Source organism: Acomys minous (assembly GCF_964271855.1).
Source record: "Acomys minous genome assembly, chromosome: 12".
In the NCBI taxonomy this organism is placed as follows: Eukaryota; Metazoa; Chordata; class Mammalia; order Rodentia; family Muridae; genus Acomys; species Acomys minous.
Window position 1 is genome coordinate 71475904 of NC_140493.1, and position 24787 is coordinate 71500690.

General features: G+C 41.9%; 1 protein-coding gene and 1 long non-coding RNA gene across 2 annotated transcripts in view; one reads left to right on the forward strand and one right to left on the reverse strand.

The window, feature by feature from the left end:
* The window catches only part of LOC311579851, a 140881-nt gene that overhangs the window by 65128 nt on the left and 50966 nt on the right, over nt 1-24787 (forward strand). The gene's annotated exons all lie outside the window — the stretch shown is intronic.
* The window catches only part of NLK (nemo like kinase), a 140350-nt gene that overhangs the window by 57889 nt on the left and 57674 nt on the right, over nt 1-24787 (reverse strand). Inside the window, exon 2 of the mRNA XM_084750730.1 lies at nt 1883-2012. Coding sequence (XP_084606856.1) covers nt 1883-2012 — 130 coding nt within the window. The remainder of the gene's footprint in view (nt 1-1882; nt 2013-24787) is intronic.

Below are 24787 nucleotides of genomic sequence, written 5' to 3' on the forward strand. Positions count from 1 at the left end.
TAAATTAGGGACTAAGGAACTAAGTAAGCATTAGACATCACTGTAACACCTATTCCCCAAAACTAGGGACCTTGATTTATAAAGTGAAAACCAGCAAATTGAATGGTATTTTGAATCTTACTCAACATACACCAGCTTTGGCAGTTTGAAGGGACTCAGGGACGTGCTTTCCCAGGGCTGGGGACTGGACCCGGGCCCTTGCATGTGTGGGCAAGTGCTCTACCACGAGCTATAGACTCCTATCTAGCGCAGCAACACTTTTTGGGAAAATTTAGGAAAATGTGATTCATGCCTGTAATTCTAGCCCTTAGAGGATGAGGCAGGAGGACTGCCATGAGTTTGAAGCTGGCCTGTACTAGAACAAGACCCTATCTTGAAACAAAGACAGGAAGGAAGAGAGAAAGAGGGATCTCATGAAGGATAATCCGTAAGTCAAGCGAGGCAACTTCAGTGAACCACACAGTGACCATCATAGTCTTAGTTTAACCAAACAATCTTGAGCAAATTTCTTTCTTTCTTTTTTCCAGACAGGGTTTCTCTGTGTAGCCTTGGCTGTCCGGGACTCACTTGTAGACCAATCTGGCCTCGAACTCATAAAGATCCACCTGCCTCTGCCTCCAAAGTGTTGGGGCAAATTTCTTTCTTAAAGTGAGACTGGAACTTTGGCTGAAGTTATTAAGATTTCTGTGTAATCAAGCACACAGACTCACAAGAAATCTTTTTTGATAGGGTTTTAATTACAGCAATTAAAATAGTTAAGTACTATGTGCAGAGTGAGGCAGTTCTTTTCACATGAAAACAAAACAGTTCAATGCTAGCAAACTTTACATGAATCTGATGTGTAACTCAGGATTAGCTGAGGAGACATGGTCTCTCACAGTGCCTCTGCCTGTCACGTGAGTCTTTGTATCTCTAAATGGCTGTCAGCAATCTATCTTACCCTTAGGACCATCCTGACTTTATAGGAGAAACTGGTTTCCTATATCCTAGCCTAAACATTAAAGGATAGGGACAAACCACCTAAAATCAAGGGCCAATGATTCCTTAACTTAAATTACCCATATAAATTATGCTTTTTCTGAAATTGGGATTATTCTTCAACTAAATACCAATATTTGCTTTGCTTAGCTTAATGTTAATGTCAGTTTGTAAATCTAGAGCCCATTTAAATTTGCTCATGGCTCAATCACTAATTTGTTTTCAGTCTTAGCTATCGTTTCTTTCTAGTCTATTTTCCCCACAAATATGTTCCTTTTGGGAGGCTTTTAAACTTATTTAATAGCTGATATTTTGAATCAAAAATGCCTTTGCATAAAAAAAGACATTCCACACCAGGTGTGGGGAGCTCTTGGGAGGCAGAAGCTGGAGGATCTTCCTCTATGACTTCAATGACTGGCTCTACATAGTGAGCTACAGGCCAGCCAGGGCTACATAAAGAGGCCCTGTCTCAAAAAATAAAAACAACAGCAAATAGAGTATATGCTTCAATTCCAAGCTATCCTGGAAGTTAATGTGATGTTTTCTAATTTGGGGCCTTGTGTAAGTCATAATTGTGGAGTATAATTTTCAAACCTCCATGTCAAATTTTGCAAAAACGGCCACTGAAGTGATTAACACACGTGAAGCTGTAAACTACTCATTTCAATGGTGATAATGTAAGGCTCCTAAGAAGCAGCCAGAAGATCTGTTGTCACCCCTCCGGCAGGAGCGTTTGGAATGAAGCCTGCCAACAGGCATTGCCGTGTCACAGACGTGCGGCTGCTTTCAGAGCTCGGTATAGACTACAGCTGAACTCCATCACCCCTAAACTCACTGCTGTTCTCAACTAAGTCGGTGACATAGGTCTAGTAAATAGTTTCCCCCAAACACCAATTTCACTTACATTATCATGTTTAAAAAAACACAACATCTTCAATTCCCGGAAGACTCTTTTGCAAGAGACCAGATTCTGGAAGACGTTGGGCATCTTTTTGAGTGCTACTCTCTTTCCATCTCTTGGGTCTGTTACTGACCTAAAGAAGCAATATTTGGGGGGAAAGGAGGGAAAAAGAGAAATCAATTCTAAACCTTATTCTCCAACGTTTCAGAGATCATGACAAATATTTTGTATCTTAAAACACTCAATATCAAACCCATATAATAATGCTAAAGGCTTCCGTGCAAAGATGACACGAGCACACACAGGAGAACGTCATCCACCCAGCTCACCAGCCATGGTCTGGCAGGAGTCTGAGAATTTAATATGAGTCTGAGGCAGGAGAATGGTGACTTTGAGGGAGACCCTGCCTCAAAGAGCTCATGTATTTTCTCCCTTCTCCCTCCCTCCTCCGTCCCTCCCTCTCTCATCTACGTATCTATGAATACTCTAAAAGATCACTTAATCCATCTGAGGCAGGAGTATCCCTAGTAAAGCTGTTTTGAAGACTGGGGGAAGTAACAGCATAGGACAACATAATAAAATAAAAATCCTGTTATATTTTATTTTCAGAACCATTTTCAAGGTCGAAAAGATGTTCCAATACAGTTTGCATACTTTGGTTTCTCATGCAGAGGTGCATCTGTAATTACTACAGTGATGCTCCCTCCTCAGGAGTCTGAATGGTAGCGTGGGGATCCCCTGGGTTCTGAATGGTGACCCTTTGCTTCCAAGCTCTTGTTGTATGAACTGTCCTTATGGTTACAGCCTCTTTAACAGCTCGGCATCCCCTTCCGTCTCACTGCCTTCTGACCGCCTGCATGCAAGTTCCTGTACTGTCCTTCCTCATGTTTGAAACAGTCCTGAGGAATTCCTGACAATTCAGTCCATACACATTAAACCAAATGCTTTCCGTCATTATTGGCTATTTGGCAGCAGATGTCCCAAGAGCTGCAGCTGTCTGCCTCCGTCCACCCAGGTCAGGGTTCTGCTGACCACTCTCAGTTCTTGCTCTCATCACCAGTGCTTTAGGCACCTCTCCTAGACTTGGGTCCTTTAAAACTGATTGATACCCATGTGCCATCAGGGCATTTGTCCAAGTTAATAACTAAATCTTAGAACAGGACTGAGAGTTGTTCTCAGCAGTGGATACAGCACCAGAAACCATTTATGGGACTGATAGCCAGTCATAATCTTGGGTACAGTTATCTGATTAATTACTCATTCAATGAACTACAATCACTCAATTTCCTTAATCTGTGTATTCAAAAATCAAATGACCATCAAATTCTGCCTTCCAGAAAGTGAAGTATCCCCACTGTCTACCTGTCTGAGTCTCACACCTAACTCCTTCAGATCTTAGTGACCCTACTAAATGTTCATGAGAATTTCAAGGATGCATGCTCATCCCTGAACAAGACCACTGCTTTTGATTCTACTGACTGAAAATCTGGTAAAGCAAGCATTGGCACTTTTTAGTGTCCTTTTTTTCTAAACAGGGTCTCACGATGCAGGACAGGCTAGCAGTGACCCTCCTGCCTTAGCCCCCTTCATTCGGGGATGGCTGGTGTGCAGCACACAAAAGCTGTTTTTGTTTTTATCTTTCAGTCCTGGAGATCAAACCCAGGGCCTTGTGCTAGCCAGGCAGGAGCCCTTCCACTAAGCTGTCTCTAGCCTGAGTTTCCAATTGCTTGAAGTGTAACTAAATTAATCCAGTCATTGAAATTAGTAACAATTGCACAAATAAAAAGCAAAATCTACACCACCACTTGACATCTATATAAAGTCAGAAAGCCAAATAGAAGAAACCAAATGTAAGTTACAGTGAGACTATTAACTGAGCCTTTTTCTCTGTTTCAATATAGTACTTTTATATCCAGTACAAGATGAAAATGGCAATAAAATTTTTCAAAAGGAAAGAAAAGAAAAAACCATCTGGATCAGACTTTGTATTTAAGTCTGTTCAGGCTCCTTTAGGCTAAAACAGTTACTTATGTATTTGAGTTGCTGTCATTTTTGAAGAATACAGGTCAGTCACTTTGTAGATTGTCCTGCAATTTGTTTTCCTCTGGTATTCCCCCTAAAAGTCAGATTATACACTTCTGACAAGGACGAGCCTTCGGAGGGCACCATATCAAGAGGCACAAGGCATGTCTGCTGGTGATACTCTCCTCACTGCAATGTGGAGTTGCCAGGCAAAGCTCCTATTCCTACAGACTTCGATCATTTCAGTATTTTTAGAAGCTGAGTTCAATAAATACTAGTTTAAAAATGGATAGCAAGGGATTCTCATGGTTCTTCTTCCTGGCCTGACTTGTTCTACTGGACGGCTGTGCTCAGGTGAACCTACACTCTAAACACTACTACTGCGCCTATGTAAGTGCCAAGGTAAAATTCACAAAGAAGCATTTTACTTTATTATTTATGAAGAAGTCAGTCAAGCCTGTGGCTGGTAACAATATAACTCAGATGAATGTGAATGGCAGGGCAGATTCACGCCATGTTGAGTTTGTGCTCTTAACTTGAGGCAGCAGATGCTTCCCTTCAGGACAAACAATACAGCCAAACTCAGAACAACAGCAAATTCCTTCATTTGCTCTGTTATTCAAAGACTTGCTGTATGTAGTTTTTCTTGACTCTTCCAGCTGCACCTGTTAATAATGAGGCTCCACAGCTACAGAGATAATGAACACTTAGGGCACCTTTCTTTATTTTTGGGGGGGAAAAGGAGCCATTTTGAGAACTGTAACTCACTGAGTGGTCAGTCATTTTCCCTGCTAAATACTAGATGCTCCAAGTAGCACACTGGCCTGTTCAAATCTTGACCTCCTAAGAGCATTCCCATTACATTAACATGTAGAACTTCCTAAGTTTTAAATTAACATTTGGTGTCTTCCTTTCTTCCTTCCGTCAATGGTCTCACATGTCCCAGGCTAGCCTTGAGTTTGCAAAGTAGTTGAGGATGACCTAGAATTTCTGATCGTCTTGCCTCTCTTTCTAAGCACAGGCATGTGCCATTATGCCTGGTCTATGTGGTGCTGAGGATCTGAACTCATGGCCTTATGCAAGCTAGGCAAGCACTCTATCAGTGGGCCTACATCACAAACCTAATACTTGATCTTTTAAGTACCATGATGAACATTAAAAGGTCATGAGAAAGAATCGTTCTTTGTATCTGCCCAAACCGTATCAATCCTTCTCTGCACTTAGGGCACAAGTTCAACTATTTTTAAAATGTCACAAGAGCCCACAAGCCGTTCTTCAGAAAGAGTTTGTTTAAAAAAAAAAAAAAAAAAAAAAAAAAAGGAAAACCACAAAGCAGGAAACTTCTTAGATCTGCTGTGGTCACTTTGAAATAAAGTTTTCTTAATTCAGGGAACCTGGACATCACAGATCTGCTTCAGTCACAGACAAATACAAAAGCTGGAATAAACCAAGGCAAAACTTATCCCTGGAACCACTTTCCTGGGCACCAAAATGCTACTTAAAACATTGTTAAACCAGGAAAATGTGTAGAAATTGTACTTAAATATCACTCAGCTGGTTGGCAGGAGTCTCCAAGAACCTGGTATGCCCCCATTCGTTTTTATGTGAAGAAGCTTTTTTTCTTAAACATAACGCTCCTAAAGTTTATCTTTGTAATACATGTTTTAGCTACTAAACTCAAATAATTTATAATGAAAATGCTTCAACTTGGATTAACAAAAACAAGTCCTTCTAATTCTACTCATGCTACATTATTATCACCAACTGACTGATTTTTGCTTCCTACACAATTAGTCTGTCAACTGCACCAATATAGTTTACATCCCTGTACAACAGAATCTCTTTACTAAACTCTAAACATTTAGATTACTGCTTTCATATTCATTTTTAAATTAACTTATTTAGCATCTATTTTTACATATTGTTGGATTAAACCAACTTGAGAAAATAGCAAACTATGAGGCAAAATTTGACAAATATAGACTATGTATACTTCCCTTTGGTACTTGTTATACATTCCAGGATAAAAGAAACATAGGAGTAAAGAATTTATTCTCATGTCTCACTGTTCTTCTTACTCAGAACTTCAGCGGATTAGTCTGTACACTGTAATAATGTACAGAGCTGCGCACTAGCAAAAGGACTAAACCCTTCTCAGCTTCCTGTCCTGTCTCAACAACAAAAAAAAAAGCGTCACATCTCCCTATCTTACTTGGAATCTGAGTTAGCTACATGCATAAGAAAACAATCTCGTTCCTGTATTAAAGGGCATGCTTTAAACACTTAAACTGTCAATTTATATTGCAAGGGGAAAGGGCTTCTAAGAGAGCTAAACCAAGGCAGTGAAACTGTTCACCCCACCCCCACAGCTTCTAGATATTATTGATTAGAAAAAGCAAACATCTACCTTTAAATCAAATAGGTTCAATGTGAACTTAAATATCCTCTAACTCTGGGTTTAAGTAAATGGCACTGGGACCCTCTGATCTGTAGTGAAACACCCAAGAGTACTGATAAAGAACAGGCAGGTTATCCTATCAGACTGTTATAATTATATTCAAATACTTTTACTAGTAAGACACTTTAAGAAAATATGAAACAAACGACCCCTGATCCCCCCACCCCCACCAATGTATGTGGAGGTCAGAGGACAACTTGTACGAGTCAGTTCTCTCCTCCACTATATGGGCCTTCAGGCCTGGCCACAGTGGCCTTTACCTGCTGATCCACCCAGTTGGCCAACACTTTATGTTAATACTTCTTCAGTTTCCAACCAATAATGCTGGGTAAGTTAAAATATAACTAAGAGCCACTTTGTTAATTCCTGTGGTCAAGAATATCTGACTACTTTTAGGATCATAAATTAGTTCCATTCCTATCGCATATGCTCTACGTGCAGTCATTGTCAAGTGCGTCAAGTGCCTTTGTGAGGCGTCTGTCTTGTCTGCAAGAAGGCAGCCGCCCTGACTTTTCAATAGGAACCTCCTTGTGTCGGGGTAAATATGATCCAGGCCAGTCCACTAGGTCTAAGAAGTTTTTCACGGCCTGTTAGTCACCGTCATCTCTTAGAAAAAGACCTATGAATATTACATGGGTAGTTCCAATGAAGGAAAGGTTTCCGACAAAATCACAGTGGAAAATAATTATATCTCTAGTGTACATTTCAACACCTGTGGGCAAGAAGAGGCCACAACTAGAAACTAAAATCAAAACCGTGTCACACAAAAACACGCTTGCTTTTAATCCTACAGATGGTGTCCTAAAGTTAGGTATTTAATAACAGCTTGGAGTGAAAAAAATACAAAGAAAAAGCAAAACCCCTTTAAAGAGTTGGCAATTTTTGTGGTATATTAGGTTTATAAAGACAGAAAATATTACACAAAGTTTTATTAATGCAGCAAGTTTACAACAATGTAACTTTGCAGAGAACAAAAAAACTTCAATGGCCTGGGGCTATGTCTCACTGGGATAGCGATGGCATAGGCACATAATGGGCCAGAATGCAACACAAAGCAAGCAAACAAACAAACTTATCTCAAAAAAAAAAAAAAGTAAGAAACACTAGGGCTACAACAGCTCAGAAGTGGACAACTTCCCTGACATGCATGAGGCCTTAGGTTCAAGCTCTAGAACCATTAAAAATAAAAAAACAAGAACAATGTCGGGGGAAATATCCTACTATATATGAAGATTATTATCAAGCAATAATTTGCATGGTATAATTTTGGCATAAGTATTGACTAATAAAACTGAAATACGAGGTGGGCTGGGTAATCCCAGCATTTAGGAAGACAGAGGCAGGTGGATCTCTGAGTTTGAGGCCACCCTGGTCTACAAAGTGAGTCTAGGACAGCCAAGGCTACCCAGAGAAACCCTGTCTGGAAAAAAAAAATTTTAAACAAAACAAAACAACTGAAATATGGCTTAAAAGAGGACTCTTAGTGCTTGCCTAGCAGGGTAGTAGTGGTGGTCAGCCCCACCACCTGACAAGGAAGCTAGCATCAACTATACAGTCAGCCGATGTAGCCTGAGATTATAAGGTGCTGTCTCAAACAACAACAGTTAGGCAGGCATCATGGCTCATACCTAATTTCCTATCACTTAGGAGTCTGAGGCAGCAGGACTGCAGAGTCTCAGGCCAGCCGGGGCAACAGCGTGAGGCTCTCTCACTACAAGAAAGATGCAGGAGAGGCAGGAAGGCTGTGCCCGTTACACTACAGTCTCTTGACTTCACAGTCATGCAGCTAAGCACTGCTCTCTAATACTGGGGCTAACTGAACTGTGCACACGACACTCTGTCAACTGGCTCAGGTTCTCCAATAGGAAGGCTTTATAGGGAGCCTGAGAGGTTGGAGGATGAAGAAATGCGTTCCCTCCAACTGGCTTCCTATCTGTTTTGCTTCTGTAATGCTGCCTAGCACCACCCTCCACAGCAGTGGTTTCTGACGGCAGCAGCTGAGTCCAGCTGACTCTTGCCTCCACCCTAGACCCCACCATGCACAGCCTCCCTGAGATGGCAGGACTCCGGCTGCCTGGGATTGCAAACTTTAAGTTCTTCCCTGCGTTTTCCCAGCTGCGGGGCAGGCACTTCATGGCATCTTAGTGTTCTCGTTCTCCTGTTCAACCACCTGGGTGACAACTTTGTAACTAATTAGCACTTGTTCATGTTAAACTCAGTTCAAATACCTGGTGGTTGTTTCTTTTTCCTGACTGGACGCTGGCTAGTGCAACAGTATTTTGAAGTACCAAGTATCTATACTGAAAGACAAAATCAATCTCCAGCCTTAATTCAGGCAGCACACATCCTACATACTTACATATTCCCTCTCTCTCTCTCTCTCTCTCTCTCTCTCTCTCTCTCTCTCTCTCTCTCGTGTGTGTGTGTGTGTGTGTGTGTGGTGTGTTTGGATTAGTTCCTTCTTTCCACCAGGCGGTCTTAGGAATTCAACTCAGGTTGTTAGGCTTGGAAGCAAGCACTCACTGAGTCCTCTGGATGGCCCTCAGAGCTTTTAGAAGGCAGCAGTATCTTCAAGATCTTTGGGGAAGGGAAAAACTTCCCCAATAGGATATCAAAACACTAACACTAACACCAAAACCCACTGATATACCTGCATTCTTTACAAGTCTTTTCACGGTATCACACACCTTTAGTCTCAGCACCCAGGAGGCTGAGATGGGAGGATGTCTGTGAGTTCAAGGTCAGCCTGGTCTACATAACAAGGTCCTGGCCAGCTGGGGCTACACAGCAAAATCTTGATGGATGGAAGGAAGGGAAGGAGGGAGAGAATAAAGAAAGAACAAAAGAAAAAAGGAAGGAAGGAAGGAAGGAAGGAAGAGGTCTTTTCACATTGGCTCATTGTTAATGATAAAAATGCAAATCACAGCTGGGTGGTGGTGGTTGTGACTTAAACTCAAGACCTCTGGAAGAGCAGCCAGTGCTCTTAACCTACGAGCCATCTCTCCAGCCCCATGAGTCAACTTTTAAAGACTGGTAATAGCAAATGTCTTAATGGAGCTGTATAATAGCAATTCTTATAGGCATCTAGTAGGGATGTAAATGGTAAGTCATTTGGAAAGCAGTTGGCATTACCTACGGCATTGTCACTAGTGATATGCCTACTGGCTGACATGCAAACTGATTCCTTGGTACTAACTAAAAAGGAATGCGGATGTACACTAAAATACATATGCATGTGTCCATAGCAGCAAACTTTGTATCTTCCTTAAAAGTGAAAATAATTCAAATACCTACAAACAGTAGAATGAATAAACCCACTGGATATTCACACAATGAATACTCTATGCCAATTAAAAATGGAGTACTGCTACAGGTAATAGCATAAATCCAAATGATTTTGAAAGAAGGAACAGTACTGCAAAACTTCATTTCCATATTAAAAACATGAACAAAGCTGAACTCCAATGCTGGGGAAACAGAACTTAAGGAAGGAGTCACTACAGAAGTTAGGGCAGTGGTTGCTCTGGAGGGAGGCAGTGGGAGAAGGCTCAGGGGACGTTCTGGTGCTAAAAAAGTCTTGTCTGCATGAGTAGCCTGAGATCTGCACTTCCTATAAGCCACCCAGCCCAGTACTCTATGTGTGCTTCTGTACATGTGTTACTACGTAACTAAAATTAAAATTGCTTTTTTTTTTTTTAAACAAGGTCTTACTATATAGGCTCAGGCTGGCCTTGAACTCAGAGATTGTCAGCCTCTGCCTCCCTAGCACTGGGATTAAAGGCGTGTGTGTGTGTGTGTGCTACCACCCCCAGGCTGGTTTTATTTTATTTTAAAAAGATTTACTTATTTTCATGCGTATGAATGTTTTTCCTGAATGTATGTATGTATGTATGTATGTATGTATGTATGTATGTATACATACCACATCCATGCCTGTTGACCACAGAGGCCAGAAAAGAGTGGAGTTATGAATGTTCTAAGTTTCCATGTGGGTACTGGGAACCAAACCTGGGCCCTGGACCTCTTAATTGCTGAGCCATTTTCCTTATCCGATCACAACCCTTTTTTTGAGATAGGTTCTCACTCTGTCATCCTGGCTGGCCTGGAAAACTCTTGTGTAGTTCAGGCTGGCCTCAAATGCATAGCGATCTACCTGCCTCTGCCTTCTAAGTGCTGGGATTGAAGGTGTGTGCCACCACACTTGGCCAAAAAGGCTTTTGAAACAAACTGCCCAGTTTAATTTCCTATCAAAGGAAAAAGAAAAAAGAAAAAACGATTTCAGCATGAAATACACATAATGAGTCATTTTTTAAAAAAAAATTTGACCTTGCCCATTATTTTTCTCATGTACACATGTACATTAGCCCAATGTTACTCTTCTTCCTACGCTGAAAGTTCACTCTATAGAGAGGACTGACTGGGCTGTATCTTTTCTGAGTTTTGGTAGAATTTCAAAGGAAATTCTTGCTTTTAAAAAAAATCCCTTGCCCCCCAAAATAAACATTTTCTTCATCAATACACAAGAGCATGCTATTAAAAAGCACTCCACAGGAGCGAGCTGTCAGCAGAATTTAAGACTACAGTCCCACCCTTGATCTAATCACAATCTTCCACTTTCTCCCATTGTGAAAACAAAATGCTGAAGCAGCTACAATATACAGATGTGCTTCAGGTTTTTAATTAGTTAGCCTGTTAAAAATAACAAAACAAAACAATACTGTAAAGACAAGAGGCAAGAAGACCTCCAGCTGTGGCTAACTGAAGAGGTCAGCAGAGCCTCTGTGAGAACAAGTATAAAGGTAGTCAGCAGCATGGAAAACAACCGTGGCAGGGCTCCAGAAGACGGCCAGTACCAAGTGACATATAGTACTTATAAAATGAATGAATGTAACAAAGAAAGTAGGGGTCAGTGGCATACTGCACAGGGCTGCCCTACAGCCACCATGCCCTCCCTCACAGAAGCCAGTGTGCTGCCTGAGCAGTGCAGACAGTGAAAACCCGCCGCCTCTCTAGCCAAAGGTCCTAATGAGATTTTAAGTGAAGGTTATCGACATCCAGAGGACCTGAGCACAAAGGCATCAAGTGCCACTGAAGAGGGGCAGAAGGTTGGCATCACTGCCAGTCCCAGGCAGCTGTTCAGATGAACACAACCCTGGAAATTAAACAAAGATACTCTGCTTTCTTATCTATACACACCATGGGAGGACTGGAGGCCGAGTACATGCTCAAAGGACACCAGAGAAGGCCCAATCTTTCCACAACTGCCAGCCTGACTCCAAGCCTCCTGAGTTTGAGGAAAGAAGGAAAGTGCTAAAGTCACTCTCAGACCCAAAGAAAGCAGTGAACATGGACTGGACAGATGACTGTGCTCTTAGTAGCATTTATTCTTTCAGAGGATCCAGGTTCCATTCCCAACACCCATATGACATGGGAGCTCACAACCATCTCTAACTCCAGTTCCAGGGCATCTGATCTCTCTTGTGGCTTCCATGGGCACCAGGCACTCACATGGTACAGACATATATGCAAGCAAAATACTTATACAAAAAAAAAATCAGAAGTAAGTATCAAAATAAAATCAAATAGGACAGGGCCACATCTTACGTCAACCAAGTAAAACCTCTAGTGCCAGAAATAAGCTACATCTTGTGGAGTTGTTGGCCAAAGGGGTCACTTAGACTCCAGCTCCAAATACCACAGGCCACTGCCAAGGCTACTAGTTGCTCTCCATAACCTGATTGTTAAAGCCCTATTGCTGAAGACTAGCATTCCTGGGGCTGGAAGGTATTTTGGACATTATTATCCAGAGGGGGGGGTGTGTGTGTGTGTGTGTGTGTGTGTGTGTGTGTGTGTGTGTGTGTGTGTGTGTGTGTGTGTGTGTGTGTGTGTGTGTGTGTGTGTGTGTGTGTGTGTGTGTGTGTGTGTGTGTGTGTGTGTGTGTGTGTGTGTGTGTGTGTGTGTGTGTGTGTGTGTGTGTGTGTGTGTGTGTGTGTGTGTGTGTGTGTGTGTGTGTGTGTGTGTGTGTGTGTGTGTGTGTGTGTGTGTGTGTGTGTGTGTGTGTGTGTGTGTGTGTGTGTGTGTGTGTGTGTGTGTGTGTGTGTGTGTGTGTGTGTGTGTGTGTGTGTGTGTGTGTGTGTGTGTGTGTGTGTGTGTGTGTGTGTGTGTGTGTGTGTGTGTGTGTGTGTGTGTGTGTGTGTGTGTGTGTGTGTGTGTGTGTGTGTGTGTGTGTGTGTGTGTGTGTGTGTGTGTGTGTGTGTGTGTGTGTGTGTGTGTGTGTGTGTGTGTGTGTGTGTGTGTGTGTGTGTGTGTGTGTGTGTGTGTGTGTGTGTGTGTGTGTGTGTGTGTGTGTGTGTGTGTGTGTGTGTGTGTGTGTGTGTGTGTGTGTGTGTGTGTGTGTGTGTGTGTGTGTGTGTGTGTGTGTGTGTGTGTGTGTGTGTGTGTGTGTGTGTGTGTGTGTGTGTGTGTGTGTGTGTGTGTGTGTGTGTGTGTGTGTGTGTGTGTGTGTGTGTGTGTGTGTGTGTGTGTGTGTGTGTGTGTGTGTGTGTGTGTGTGTGTGTGTGTGTGTGTGTGTGTGTGTGTGTGTGTGTGTGTGTGTGTGTGTGTGTGTGTGTGTGTGTGTGTGTGTGTGTGTGTGTGTGTGTGTGTGTGTGTGTGTGTGTGTGTGTGTGTGTGTGTGTGTGTGTGTGTGTGTGTGTGTGTGTGTGTGTGTGTGTGTGTGTGTGTGTGTGTGTGTGTGTGTGTGTGTGTGTGTGTGTGTGTGTGTGTGTGTGTGTGTGTGTGTGTGTGTGTGTGTGTGTGTGTGTGTGTGTGTGTGTGTGTGTGTGTGTGTGTGTGTGTGTGTGTGTGTGTGTGTGTGTGTGTGTGTGTGTGTGTGTGTGTGTGTGTGTGTGTGTGTGTGTGTGTGTGTGTGTGTGTGTGTGTGTGTGTGTGTGTGTGTGTGTGTGTGTGTGTGTGTGTGTGTGTGTGTGTGTGTGTGTGTGTGTGTGTGTGTGTGTGTGTGTGTGTGTGTGTGTGTGTGTGTGTGTGTGTGTGTGTGTGTGTGTGTGTGTGTGTGTGTGTGTGTGTGTGTGTGTGTGTGTGTGTGTGTGTGTGTGTGTGTGTGTGTGTGTGTGTGTGTGTGTGTGTGTGTGTGTGTGTGTGTGTGTGTGTGTGTGTGTGTGTGTGTGTGTGTGTGTGTGTGTGTGTGTGTGTGTGTGTGTGTGTGTGTGTGTGTGTGTGTGTGTGTGTGTGTGTGTGTGTGTGTGTGTGTGTGTGTGTGTGTGTGTGTGTGTGTGTGTGTGTGTGTGTGTGTGTGTGTGTGTGTGTGTGTGTGTGTGTGTGTGTGTGTGTGTGTGTGTGTGTGTGTGTGTGTGTGTGTGTGTGTGTGTGTGTGTGTGTGTGTGTGTGTGTGTGTGTGTGTGTGTGTGTGTGTGTGTGTGTGTGTGTGTGTGTGTGTGTGTGTGTGTGTTCTGTGTTAATTACCATCTACTGCAAGATAAAGCTTCCCTGATGAGGGTTGGGTGACATGTATTGACCTATGGGTACAGCAATATGTCACTAGGAATCATTTTATTACTATGTTTCCTTTTTAGGTTCTTAGCCATTTTAACAGTTTAAAGGTATGGGTTTCACCTCATGAAATGGGCTTTAATTCCTTTTTTTAAAAAAGTGGTTGCTCCCATAGCATTTGTGCCATTGTTGCACCAGTATAAGTTGCAGGCATATCACCATCATGGGTGATAGGTTCTGTTGTGTGATTTTGATGACCACTGTCCTCCTCTGGTAGTGTAGAAAATGTCTTCCAGCATCACAAACACTGGTCAGTAAGGGTGAAGCTTCTCATATGGATGACATGAGTTTGTATCTTCTGGAGGTTTATTTGGTGACATAAGATGCCTAGTTAGGGCAAGAGCAGTAACCACATAAGCTGAGCCATCTCTCTAGCTCCCAAGCAAAGTATCTATTAATAGCAGACATCTAAAGATGATTAAAAATTAATACAAGCCATTTCTATTTTGATGGCTTATTAAAGAGTTCAAGCTGTTAAAAAGTGAAGAGGATGAGAAGAAAGGAAAAATTAAAAATGCCAAAGACAACAGAAAATAAAACCTCGGTATATCACTAATTACCTTAAAGTTTCATAACCTGGAACCTCCAATTAAAATAATAAAAGGGCAAGCGGAGGGGTAGACTAGCTGGCCATGTAAGCACACACCTCTAATTCCAGCACTCAGGAGGCAGAGGCAGAAGGACAGAGAATCTGGGGTCACATACCAAGACCCTGTTTTAAACAAACAAGCAAACAAAAAAAGAAAAGACTGTTAAATCTTTTCAGATAAACAATGTCCACCTACACGCTGTCTAAAGAGACACTTTAAATATAAAGGCAGGTAAAAACTAAATGAAACCAAAAAAATGTACCAAGTAAAACACAAGCCTAAGACAAAAATGTTTATAATAAAATTAGATGGAACAGACTTCAAGAGAAAGTTTACAGAAGAAATAAAGCCATTTTATACACATAAAAAGATAGTTCATGAGCAAGACTTAGCAACTATTAACTTTTCAGAAGTAAGAGAAAAACAAAGAATCATAAAAGATTTTGTTACTTTATGCTAAAAACGTTTCTCAACCAGTATCCAAAGAAGCAAGGTGTTACAGCATGCCTGGTGTTTTGTATGTAATCAGTAGTTACCCCCTGAGATTCTTACTGTTCTACGAGCAAACCCTCACATATACCAAAGTGATGATGTATTAAATTTGCCTCCAAATTATCCCTGATCGGCTAAATAAAAGACCTCCACACCTGGCCAGGGCAGAGGTGAGAGGTGGAGCTAAGGCTCCAGGGCCTGGAGGGCAGAAAGGTCACAGGAGGGGGACCAGGAAGGAGGAGCAGGAGAGGGACAAGGAAGGAGGAGCAGGAGAGGAGAAGGAGAGAGCAGAGTCTCCGTGCGTTAGCATAAAGAAGAGCCACGCGGCCTGAGCACAGTGCTCTGAGGGTCAGGGATGGAGAGAAGCAGCCGATGAGAAGCTTTTATGGAATTATGGATGGGAAGCAGCCCCGACAGGAACGACTAAAGCAAATGGCCTGGGATGTGGGGCTGGGAGGTAACAAGCTGGCTTGGGAGGTTTACATCTGCCCAGCCCCAGTGGTTTAAGGCTATTAAAAATCTAAGAGGTGTCTGTGTCTTTTATTGATATGATAGCGGGTTAAACAATAACTTCCATAATAATCCATGAAATAGTAGTAAATATTAATAACCATTTTCTACAACAAAAGTTGAGTTTTTAAGATTAAAAACCTGCTCATCTAAAGAATCAAAGTAAGGTGTGTGTGTGTGTATGTGTGTGTGTATGTATGTACACAAAGTGAAGTTTTTAAGATTAAAACTTGCAAGGAAGGGGATAACCACTGAGATGTAATATGAATAAATTAATAAAATAAAATAAAATAAAATAAAAGATTAAAACTTGCTCATCCAAAGACACTGAAATTAAATGGCAAGCTACCATATAAGAGACAGTATTTTAAAATCATACCTAAAAATGTGCTTGTATCCAGAATTACTAACAATCTAATTCAAAATGAGCAATAATTTTGTACGCATTTGTAGATGGTCAATAAACAAACAACAAAATCCAACAGGACTAGTCAGACAAGTGGAAACTAAAACATAGCAAGATTCCACTACATGTGCACAAACATGGTGACAATTAAAATCATTGCCATATTTACCTCTAATCATACTATATTTCTGAGTGCATCCATGTTTCTCTATTCCCAAAAATCATGAGTTCATAGAGGAAGAAAAAAAAAATGACTGAAAAGTAAGTGGCAATGAGGATGTGGGGCATTTTGAACTTTCATCCATTGCCGGTGAGACTGTCAAGTGTACAGACACTTTGAAATGCAGTCTGACAGCAGTGGACAGGGTTAAGCAAATACATCCATGTGATATAGCAATGTTGTTCCTAGGTAGTCACCCAAGAGCTATGAAAACACATACCCACATAAAGGCCTGTGCAGGGAAGAAAAAAAAAAAAAGGAAGTAAAAAGTTCAGCATAATCTAGATATTCATCAAGTAACTGGCTGACAAATTTTAGTATAACTATATTATAGCATATAACTCAGTAATACACACAGCTGTCTTTTGTGCATATGTATATTCATGTGTGTCTGTTTTTGCATGACTGCAAGTGTTTTCATGTCACGTGTATGTGGCAAACGGGAGGACACTCTTGGCTGAAGACTTCACATCCCAGTTAGTTTGGAACAGGGTATCTTGTTTGCAGCTGTGAAGAGCAGGCCGGCCAGGGACTCTGCTGTCTTTGCCTCCCATCTCACTGCAGGAGCACGGGGCATGTAGGCGCAAATTACTGTACTTTACATGGGATCTCAGGACCCAAACTCAGACAACCATCTCAATTGTACCAAGCACTTCACCAGCTGAGTCATCTTCCAGGTCCTTCCCTCTCTTGGACAGGATCTCATAGAGCTCAGGATGGTCTTTAACTTACTATACAGCCAAGAACGATCTTTAACTCCTGACCCCCTGCCTCTTCCTCTTGCATGCTGAGATTACAGACTGCATAATGACCAGGCTATACAGGGCTAGGGCTCAAATCCAGGGCTTCATATGTGTTAGGCAAGCGTTCTATCTTCATTCTATGTCTTGATTGTGTTGATGACTCTATGCTTATATAAAGCTACCAAAATTAATTATACTGTTTACTTAAAATGGATAAATACTATTTTATGTAAATAAAGGCTAATTTTAAGAGAAGGCAAAAATGATGAAACAAAAGAAAGTTCTTTGGTCTTTTCATAAAAGAACGAAATTGAAACTATGAGCTATTTTCTCATGGACTTGGAAAGTTTATTCTAATGACGGAAGGTGTTAATTAGCACATTTTTAGAGAATAATTTGGCATTGTAATTGTATACCTAGATCCTTAAAAAATGAGTGAACCTTCTGACCTAGCACTTCTATTTCTGGGAATTCTAACTACAGAAACAAATCAAATGAGACATGTGACAGAGTGGTGCTGAGACGCTTTGTCTAGTTGTGGTAAATAGTTGAGGGAAGAACCTTGCATGCCCAAATTAGGTGTTTGCTTAACTAACAGGGTGTCCATCATTAATGCACACGTGTGCTTGCTGAAGAGCGAGGATGCTACACTTGCGTCAACTAGTACAGCAGGCCTCATAAAAAATGAAGAAAGGAGGGTGCCCGGTACAACTCCTGGTGAATCGTAACCCCAAACAGGGTCTGAAATGCCTGCGCTAAACAGACTAAGAACAACTGCCCCTCCTGCAGTTATAAACAATTACTATTATAGCATCCAGATTTACTATTAGAAGAAAATTCTTAATTCCTACCCCCATTAGCCACCATGAACACATAAGGCTATAATTTCCTATAACTGATGGAGGGGGCGTTACCCCAGTACCTAGGAGGCAGAAATAGGTAGATCTGTGTGAGTTCCAGACTAGCCAGGTCTACATAGTGAGACTCTTGTCTCGAAAACAAAAACAAGATTTAAGACTTCAGTCAAATGTCATTCAAATGAACAAATTTGATTTCAAGAGCTCTGACCCACAAACTAATTTGTTTCAATAAGTATTTACAGTTTGCCCTGAAACAGGTATAAGTAAAGACAAGCTGTGTATATACTTTTTATAATTTATCTATGAAAGGAGAATGTCACATTGGTAGAAGCAGTCATTTCTAGTTCTAAGGTCGATTAATTAATCTATTAAAAATCAGCTACTGTCTTTGAAAATTATAGAATTGAAATGTGAACCAGCTGTTGTCAACTCGTATAGCAGGACTGTAAAACAGCTCTATGGCTGAGGAGTAGTGACAGAATCCTTATAGAAAATCGTGGTGGGAAAAAAATGGTTGAATTTAAACTCAGAGAGCCAGCCCTTTAATGCCAGCACTCAGTAGGCAGAGGCAAGGTGATCTCTAAGTTCCAGACCAGCCTAATCCATAGAGCAAGTGCCACACAGAGAAACCCTGTCTTTAAAAAAACAGAAAGCAAAACCCCATCAAGATGGCACTAAATGCACAGAGCCACGGCTTATTCCTGCAATACCACTGATTCTAGTTGGTTCAAGGCAGTCTGGGCTACGTAGTAAATTCCAGGCTAGCCAGAAAAGATAATACAAATAAGGAAATAAATAAATAAGAACCCAAGTTACATTCACTAGGAAAGAAAATTGGAAATTCAATTTGTCAAAGGGACAGAGACAACAATCATAAGTGATCCATCCTCAATGGCTTTCTAGCTGCTAAAATTTAAAGTCAATTACCTTACTTGAAATACTGAAAATAAGCCAGGTGTGGTAGCACATGCCTTTTATCCCAGCACTTGGGAGGCAGAAAGGCAGACAGCTGTGAGTTCAAGGCCAGCCTGGCCTACAAAGTGAGCCTAGAACTGCCAAGAAAACACAGAGAAGCTCTGGCTTGAAAAACTAAAAAATAAATAAATAAATGCATACATACATACATACATACCTGAAAAATATATATATGTACCTCTTATTATAATCACGTCAGCATCAGTGAAGATACTTAAACTCCTACAGCTTATATAATTTCAAGTAAAAAAAAAAAAAAGAAATGTTATTAGCTACTACATGCAAAAACTGCCCTGCTTACTTTAAAATATTGTTACCCAATACCACAAGATTCAGGATTTATATCCAGTAAAGATAATTTATTTATATAAATAAAATACAACTGGGATTTTAACTAACAAATAATAACTAACCAATTTTCCTTATAACTTAGTTATCACGACTCAATAAGGAAAATAAATATGCAAAATCCATGTAAGTTTGTAAGTATACAGATTTAAATTTTACTTTCCCACTGATCAATAAACCAAGTTAGATATACATAAACATGTAAAGGTAAAACTCATTAAACTTTCTTAAATAAAACATATCTAGGCACATGGTAATTTAGGAGTGTGGCCAATCATAAGTGGTAGTGTAATTGACAATATTTTATCATCAAAAAGTAAACTCTCTGGGGAGCTGGAGAGATGGCTCAGCAGTTAAGGGCACTGACTGCTCTTCCAGAGGACCTGAGTTCAATCCCAAGCACCCACATGGTGACTCACAACCATCTATAATGTGATCTGATGCCCTATTCTGGCCTGTAGGTGTACATGCAGGCAGAGCACTGCATGCATAATAAATAAATAAATAAATAAATAAATAAATAAATAAATAAAATAGTAAACCCTCTGCTCTATGAATTTGTTTGGCAGTTACTTCATGAGCTATATGGTAAAAAATAACTTGTATGATGGGTGACCTGTTTTGTTTAAATGTGATACAGCTTAACAGGAGCTCATCCTGCTACTGTGTGTCTACAAGCAACTGCTGGGAGAAAAAGAGGTCTCTATTTTATAACAGAAAGGACATGATATTTCATCGGCCAGTTGGTAAGGGTTTTCTTCAACTATTTCCCTGACCATACCCATATGTAAAACTAGATTCATTAGAGCTCATTTCTTTACATTTTATTTATTTGTAGGTGAGTGCACCACGCATGCAACAGCACACGTGAGGCCAGAGGACAACTTGGCAAGAATTGGCTCTCTTTCCACCTTGTGAGTTCTGGGGATCCAACTCAAGTCATAGACTTGGCAGCAAGTGCTTTTACCTGCTGTGCCATCTTAGCAGCCAGAGGCCTCATTACTGAGGAAAATTAGGATGTAGGCACGCATGTGCCCCACCCACACCCCCATACCCCTTTTCCCTCTGTTGTTTGGAAATGGAAGTTGGAATGGGGAATTAATTAGAGTAGTGCCTGCAAGATCTACATGGAGTTTTTTAAAAAAATGTGTACTGGTATCTTGCTTACATGTATGTCTGGGTACCATGTGTGTGCAGTGTCTACTGAAGCCAGAGTAGGGAGTCAGATCCCTTGGAACTAAAGTTATAGAAGATTGCAAGCTGCCAGGTGGGTGCTGGAAATCGAACCCTTGTCCTCTAAAAAGCAGCCCATGCTCTTAACCACTGAGCCACTTCTCCAGTGCCCCACATGGGCTTTTGACAGATTTATCAAGGGCTCACTGAAAGGTTCCTTTTTTGTTTGTTTGTTTTTCCAGACAGTGTTTCTCTTTGTAACAGCCCTGGCTGTTCTTGAACTCACAGAGATCTGCCTGCCTCTGCCTCCCAAGAGCTGGGATTAAAGGTGTGCGCCATCACACCTGGCTAAACGTTCCCTTTGACACTCAAATTATCAGGTTCCCAATATTAAGGCTCTTGAATCCTCCTCAACCCAAATGTGAATAGCAGACATTTCACCTCCTTCAGTGCTCCTTCGATTGTAACTGCTAAGTTTCAGAAATCTGAGGCAATACTGAAGGATTGAAAACTATGTAAGAAAATTTTCTTTAAAGAAAAATCTCAAGATTCTACCCAATGAGTTATAGGAATAGCACTGCAAGGTTTTGGTCTCCTCTGTGTTCTCAGCTTAATCATGGTAACCAAGACTAAAGGTAAAAAGAACTTTATACACTAGGTGCAAGAATGTAGGCACTTCCAAAAACCCTCTTCAAAAATTAGACCCTATTCCACCTACATCCACTTGCTACTTAAACAAGATTTGCCTGAGATGTTCGCACTCAATGGATTTTCCAAACTAAGTATGTCACTGGCCTGTACAAGAACTCCTGCACAGTGTCTGGAATGACATTAGTTAATAAAGCCCATGAGTCTCCATGCTGGGAAGAGATGGGGATGCACGGAGGACAGAGGATGGTAGGGAGGATGGATATGGCCAGACAAACATGGTGCATATGGAAACGTCACAGTGAAGCCCAGTGATCTGTGTAATTAATAGAATTGAATGATTGTGATTTTTAAAGTAAAATAAAACCTCATTTAATCCTCAAAAAATATTCTTCATTCTGGCTTTATGATTTTAACCTAAGTACAACAGTCAGAATGCACAACCAAGATAAAAGGACAGGAATACATTTAGGCTTTTCTATTTCTGCCAGCTATTTTAGAAAATCCTAGAATACTTAAAGTGAGTGTCTCAATGCCATCTGGTTGTACTGTTGATGTAATTCTAAACAGCAACTTTAAAGATTTATGCAGATTTTCCTTTGTAAAAGCAGACACATTAAAGCTACCCCAGAGCCCAGGGTGGTGGCACACACATTTAATCCCAGCTCCTGGGACGGAGAAGTAGGCAGACTTCTGAGTTCCAGACCAGCCTGGGCTACAGGGTGAGATCCTGTCTCCCATCCAACTACCAAATAAAATAAACGTATGTTAGAACAACCCTAGGGATGACTTAAGGGGTGATCTAACAGAATATTCAACTATATATTTTTTTTAATTACAGAATTTTGGAATTATAAGATACTCTAAATCTTGATCAAGAAGTGTATGTTACCCATGCCATGCTTTATTTTTTAAAAATAAAAAATAATATTATTTTAGCTAGGTATAATGGCACACTCTTTGAATCCCAGAATTCAAGAAGCAGAAACAGGTGTATTTCTGTGAGTTCAAGGCCAGCCTGGTCCACATATTTGAATTCAAGATAGCCAGAGCTACATTTTAAAACTCTGTCTTAATAAACGTTTGTTTGTGTGTGTGTGTGTGTGTGTGTGTGTAATTGTATTGTGTGGCTGTTTTGCCTGCCTGTACATCCATGAGCATTGTGGTGGCCACAGAGGCCAGAAGAGGGGATTGGATCCCCTGGGCCTGGAATCATGGATAGTTGTGAGCCTCCATGTGGGTGTTAGGAAAAGAAGCCTGGTCCTCTGGATGAGCAGCCAGTGCTCTGAGCCACTGAGCCAACTCTCCAGCCCTGCAACTTGCTTTATAATAAAGTCTGGCAACAGCATGAAGTACTGGGATCCTTGCCTCTATAAGCAGGTGCTAGATAGAGACATATCATCTTTTCCCATGAGATCTAAATTCCTTCTACAATGATGTGACTTATAGTGTGAAAATTAAAACAGGGGAGGGGTAATAAATACAATTCCAACTCACAGCGCTGTTAATCTTGAGTTACGAGTGGAATGAACCTGACAATGCTGCCATGAAGGATTTTCAGCAAATTCTTCCCCAGGGTCCAGACCACTATGCAAATTAACTTCTTCACAGCTAGAGGAGCACCGCACTCTCAGGAGGAAAGGGAGCCACAGCTGCAGCCGCTCAACATTAGCTAGCGCTTCATGGAGTCCTAGCCTCTGTCCCTGGCACTAATTTCTACTTCAGGTGCCGTCTGATTCTCTACTCGGTCGATGTTTCACTCCGCCAGCAAACATCACGTCTTCCATCACCCCAGAAGACTAGAACTACAAAACAGGAGGCAGTGGGGAGGCCCTTGTTCTATCTTGGGTAAAGAAGAGTTGTTAAAATGTGGAGGGAATGCTTCTTGGTACAAAAACAATGACACACACGCAAAATTAACACAGATTGAAAAAGAAAAGAAACAAACAAACAAACCAAGAATCTTGATAATATCCAAGTTTTTGCATGTCAATGTTTATATCCACCCTGATGTCTGAGTATGTGAATTCAGAGATTATGTCTGCGATCCTTTATAATACAAGGACCAGCTTTCCCACCCACCCTCACTTTCACCTGCATAGAAACATGGTTTCTTGTCTTCATTCCTTTGCCCTCAGATTACAGACAATGAAACCAATTCATGCTTTTAGCTTCCTAAAAAGAAAATAATCAGACTCACAAACTATTTCATGTTCAGTGTAGTTGCTCAGAAATCTAAGGAATTGCATAAAGTTCTGAAAAATTACAACCCTTTAGAAACCTTAAGTTCACCTCATATAAATAAGAACAAGGCATTTCATTTTAAAGTCTTCTTGGGGTGTGTATGTGCGGTACATGTATGTGAAGGTTAGAGAAAGATGTGTCTTCCTCTAATTCCCTCTGCCTTATTCTTTTAAGAGAGAATATCTCAAGCCGGCCACGGTGGTGCATGCCTTTAACCCCAGCACTTGGGAGGCAGAGGTAGGTGGATCGCTGTGAATTCAAGGCCAGCCTGGTCTAAAAACTCTAGGACAGCCAAGGCTACACAGAGAAACCCTGTCTTGAAAAACAAAACAGAGAGGGGGGGAGGGGGAGAGAGAGAGAGAGAGAGAGAGAGAGAGAGAGGGAGGGAGAGAGAGGGAGAGGGAGAGAGGGGGGAGAGGGAGAGGGACAGAGAGAGAGAGAGAGAGGGAGAGAGAGGGGGGGGGGAATATCTCTCTGTCTCTGTCAGCTAGGCTGCCTGGCTCCTGGGACTCACTTCTTTATGCCTACCAACTTTGGGGTCACAAGGATGTGCAGCCATACCCAGTTAGGGTGCTAGGGATTTGAACTCAGCACTTCACAGTCAGGTCTCATACCCACTGAAGCACCTCCTCAGCCTACAGCAAAGCCTTTCGTATTCAAAAAGTATTAAGGATTGCTTGATGAAAATATGATTAGCATTGTCAAAATCTGAACCAATCATATGCTAGTAGGCAGGAGTTCTTTTGTTTTCAACTGTTCCTGTCATCCTCTTTTTAGAGACGCTTGGATGAAATGCTAACACGCTACAATGCAAACTGTAAGACCCCCTCCCCTGTGCACCCGGCATAGCAAGCATAGCAGCAGTAACGTTATCTTGCAAGGCAAGACTAAAATAATGGGTTCCCGAGGTAAGATAAGGCCTGGAGCTCAGAGGAGAAAGATAAAAGCGTGCTTGTCCTTGTCAAACAAAATATTTATGGTCGGCCATCTGGCCCAGGGAGTGGACAAACTCCCCTGTTCCCATCCGATGGCCGGGCCATAACCTCGCTCCATGTCAAACAAGATATTTATGGATGGCCACCTGGCCCAGAGAACGGGTAAACTCCCCTGCTCCCAGAGCCCACCTAATGACCGGACTATAACCTCGCCTCATTTAAATTTACCAATCAGAGCCCTGTAACTATGCTTTTCGCTTCTGTAATCGAGCTTCCCGCCAAACTCCCTATAAAGGACCCCCTAAAGACTCGCCCGGCGCGCCAGCCTCTTGGGAGACTGAAACGCCCGGGTACCCGTCCCCTTAATAATAAAGCCTCTTGCTTGTTGCAGCCGAAGCCTTGGTCTCGTTGGTTCTTGGTGGGGGTCTCCGCGTTAAGACCGCCGTGTCGGGGGTCTTACATTTGGAGGCCCCAGCGAGATCGAGACCCCCGCCTGGGGACCATCGACCCAAATTCGGGAGGTAAGCCTTTGTCTTTGCGCCGGCCGGCTTTGTCGTTGTTGATCGTTGTTAATCGTTACGTGTCTCGGTGTTTGCGCAAACTCTCTGAATCTGGCAAGGGCGGGGGAAGCTGACGGGCTTGTACTCCCCCCTTGTGGCCCGGGGAGACGTCCCTGTGGAATTCTGTACTAGAACCCTGTCTCCTCCAGGGTTATTTGGGGCTCCGGCCCATCTGA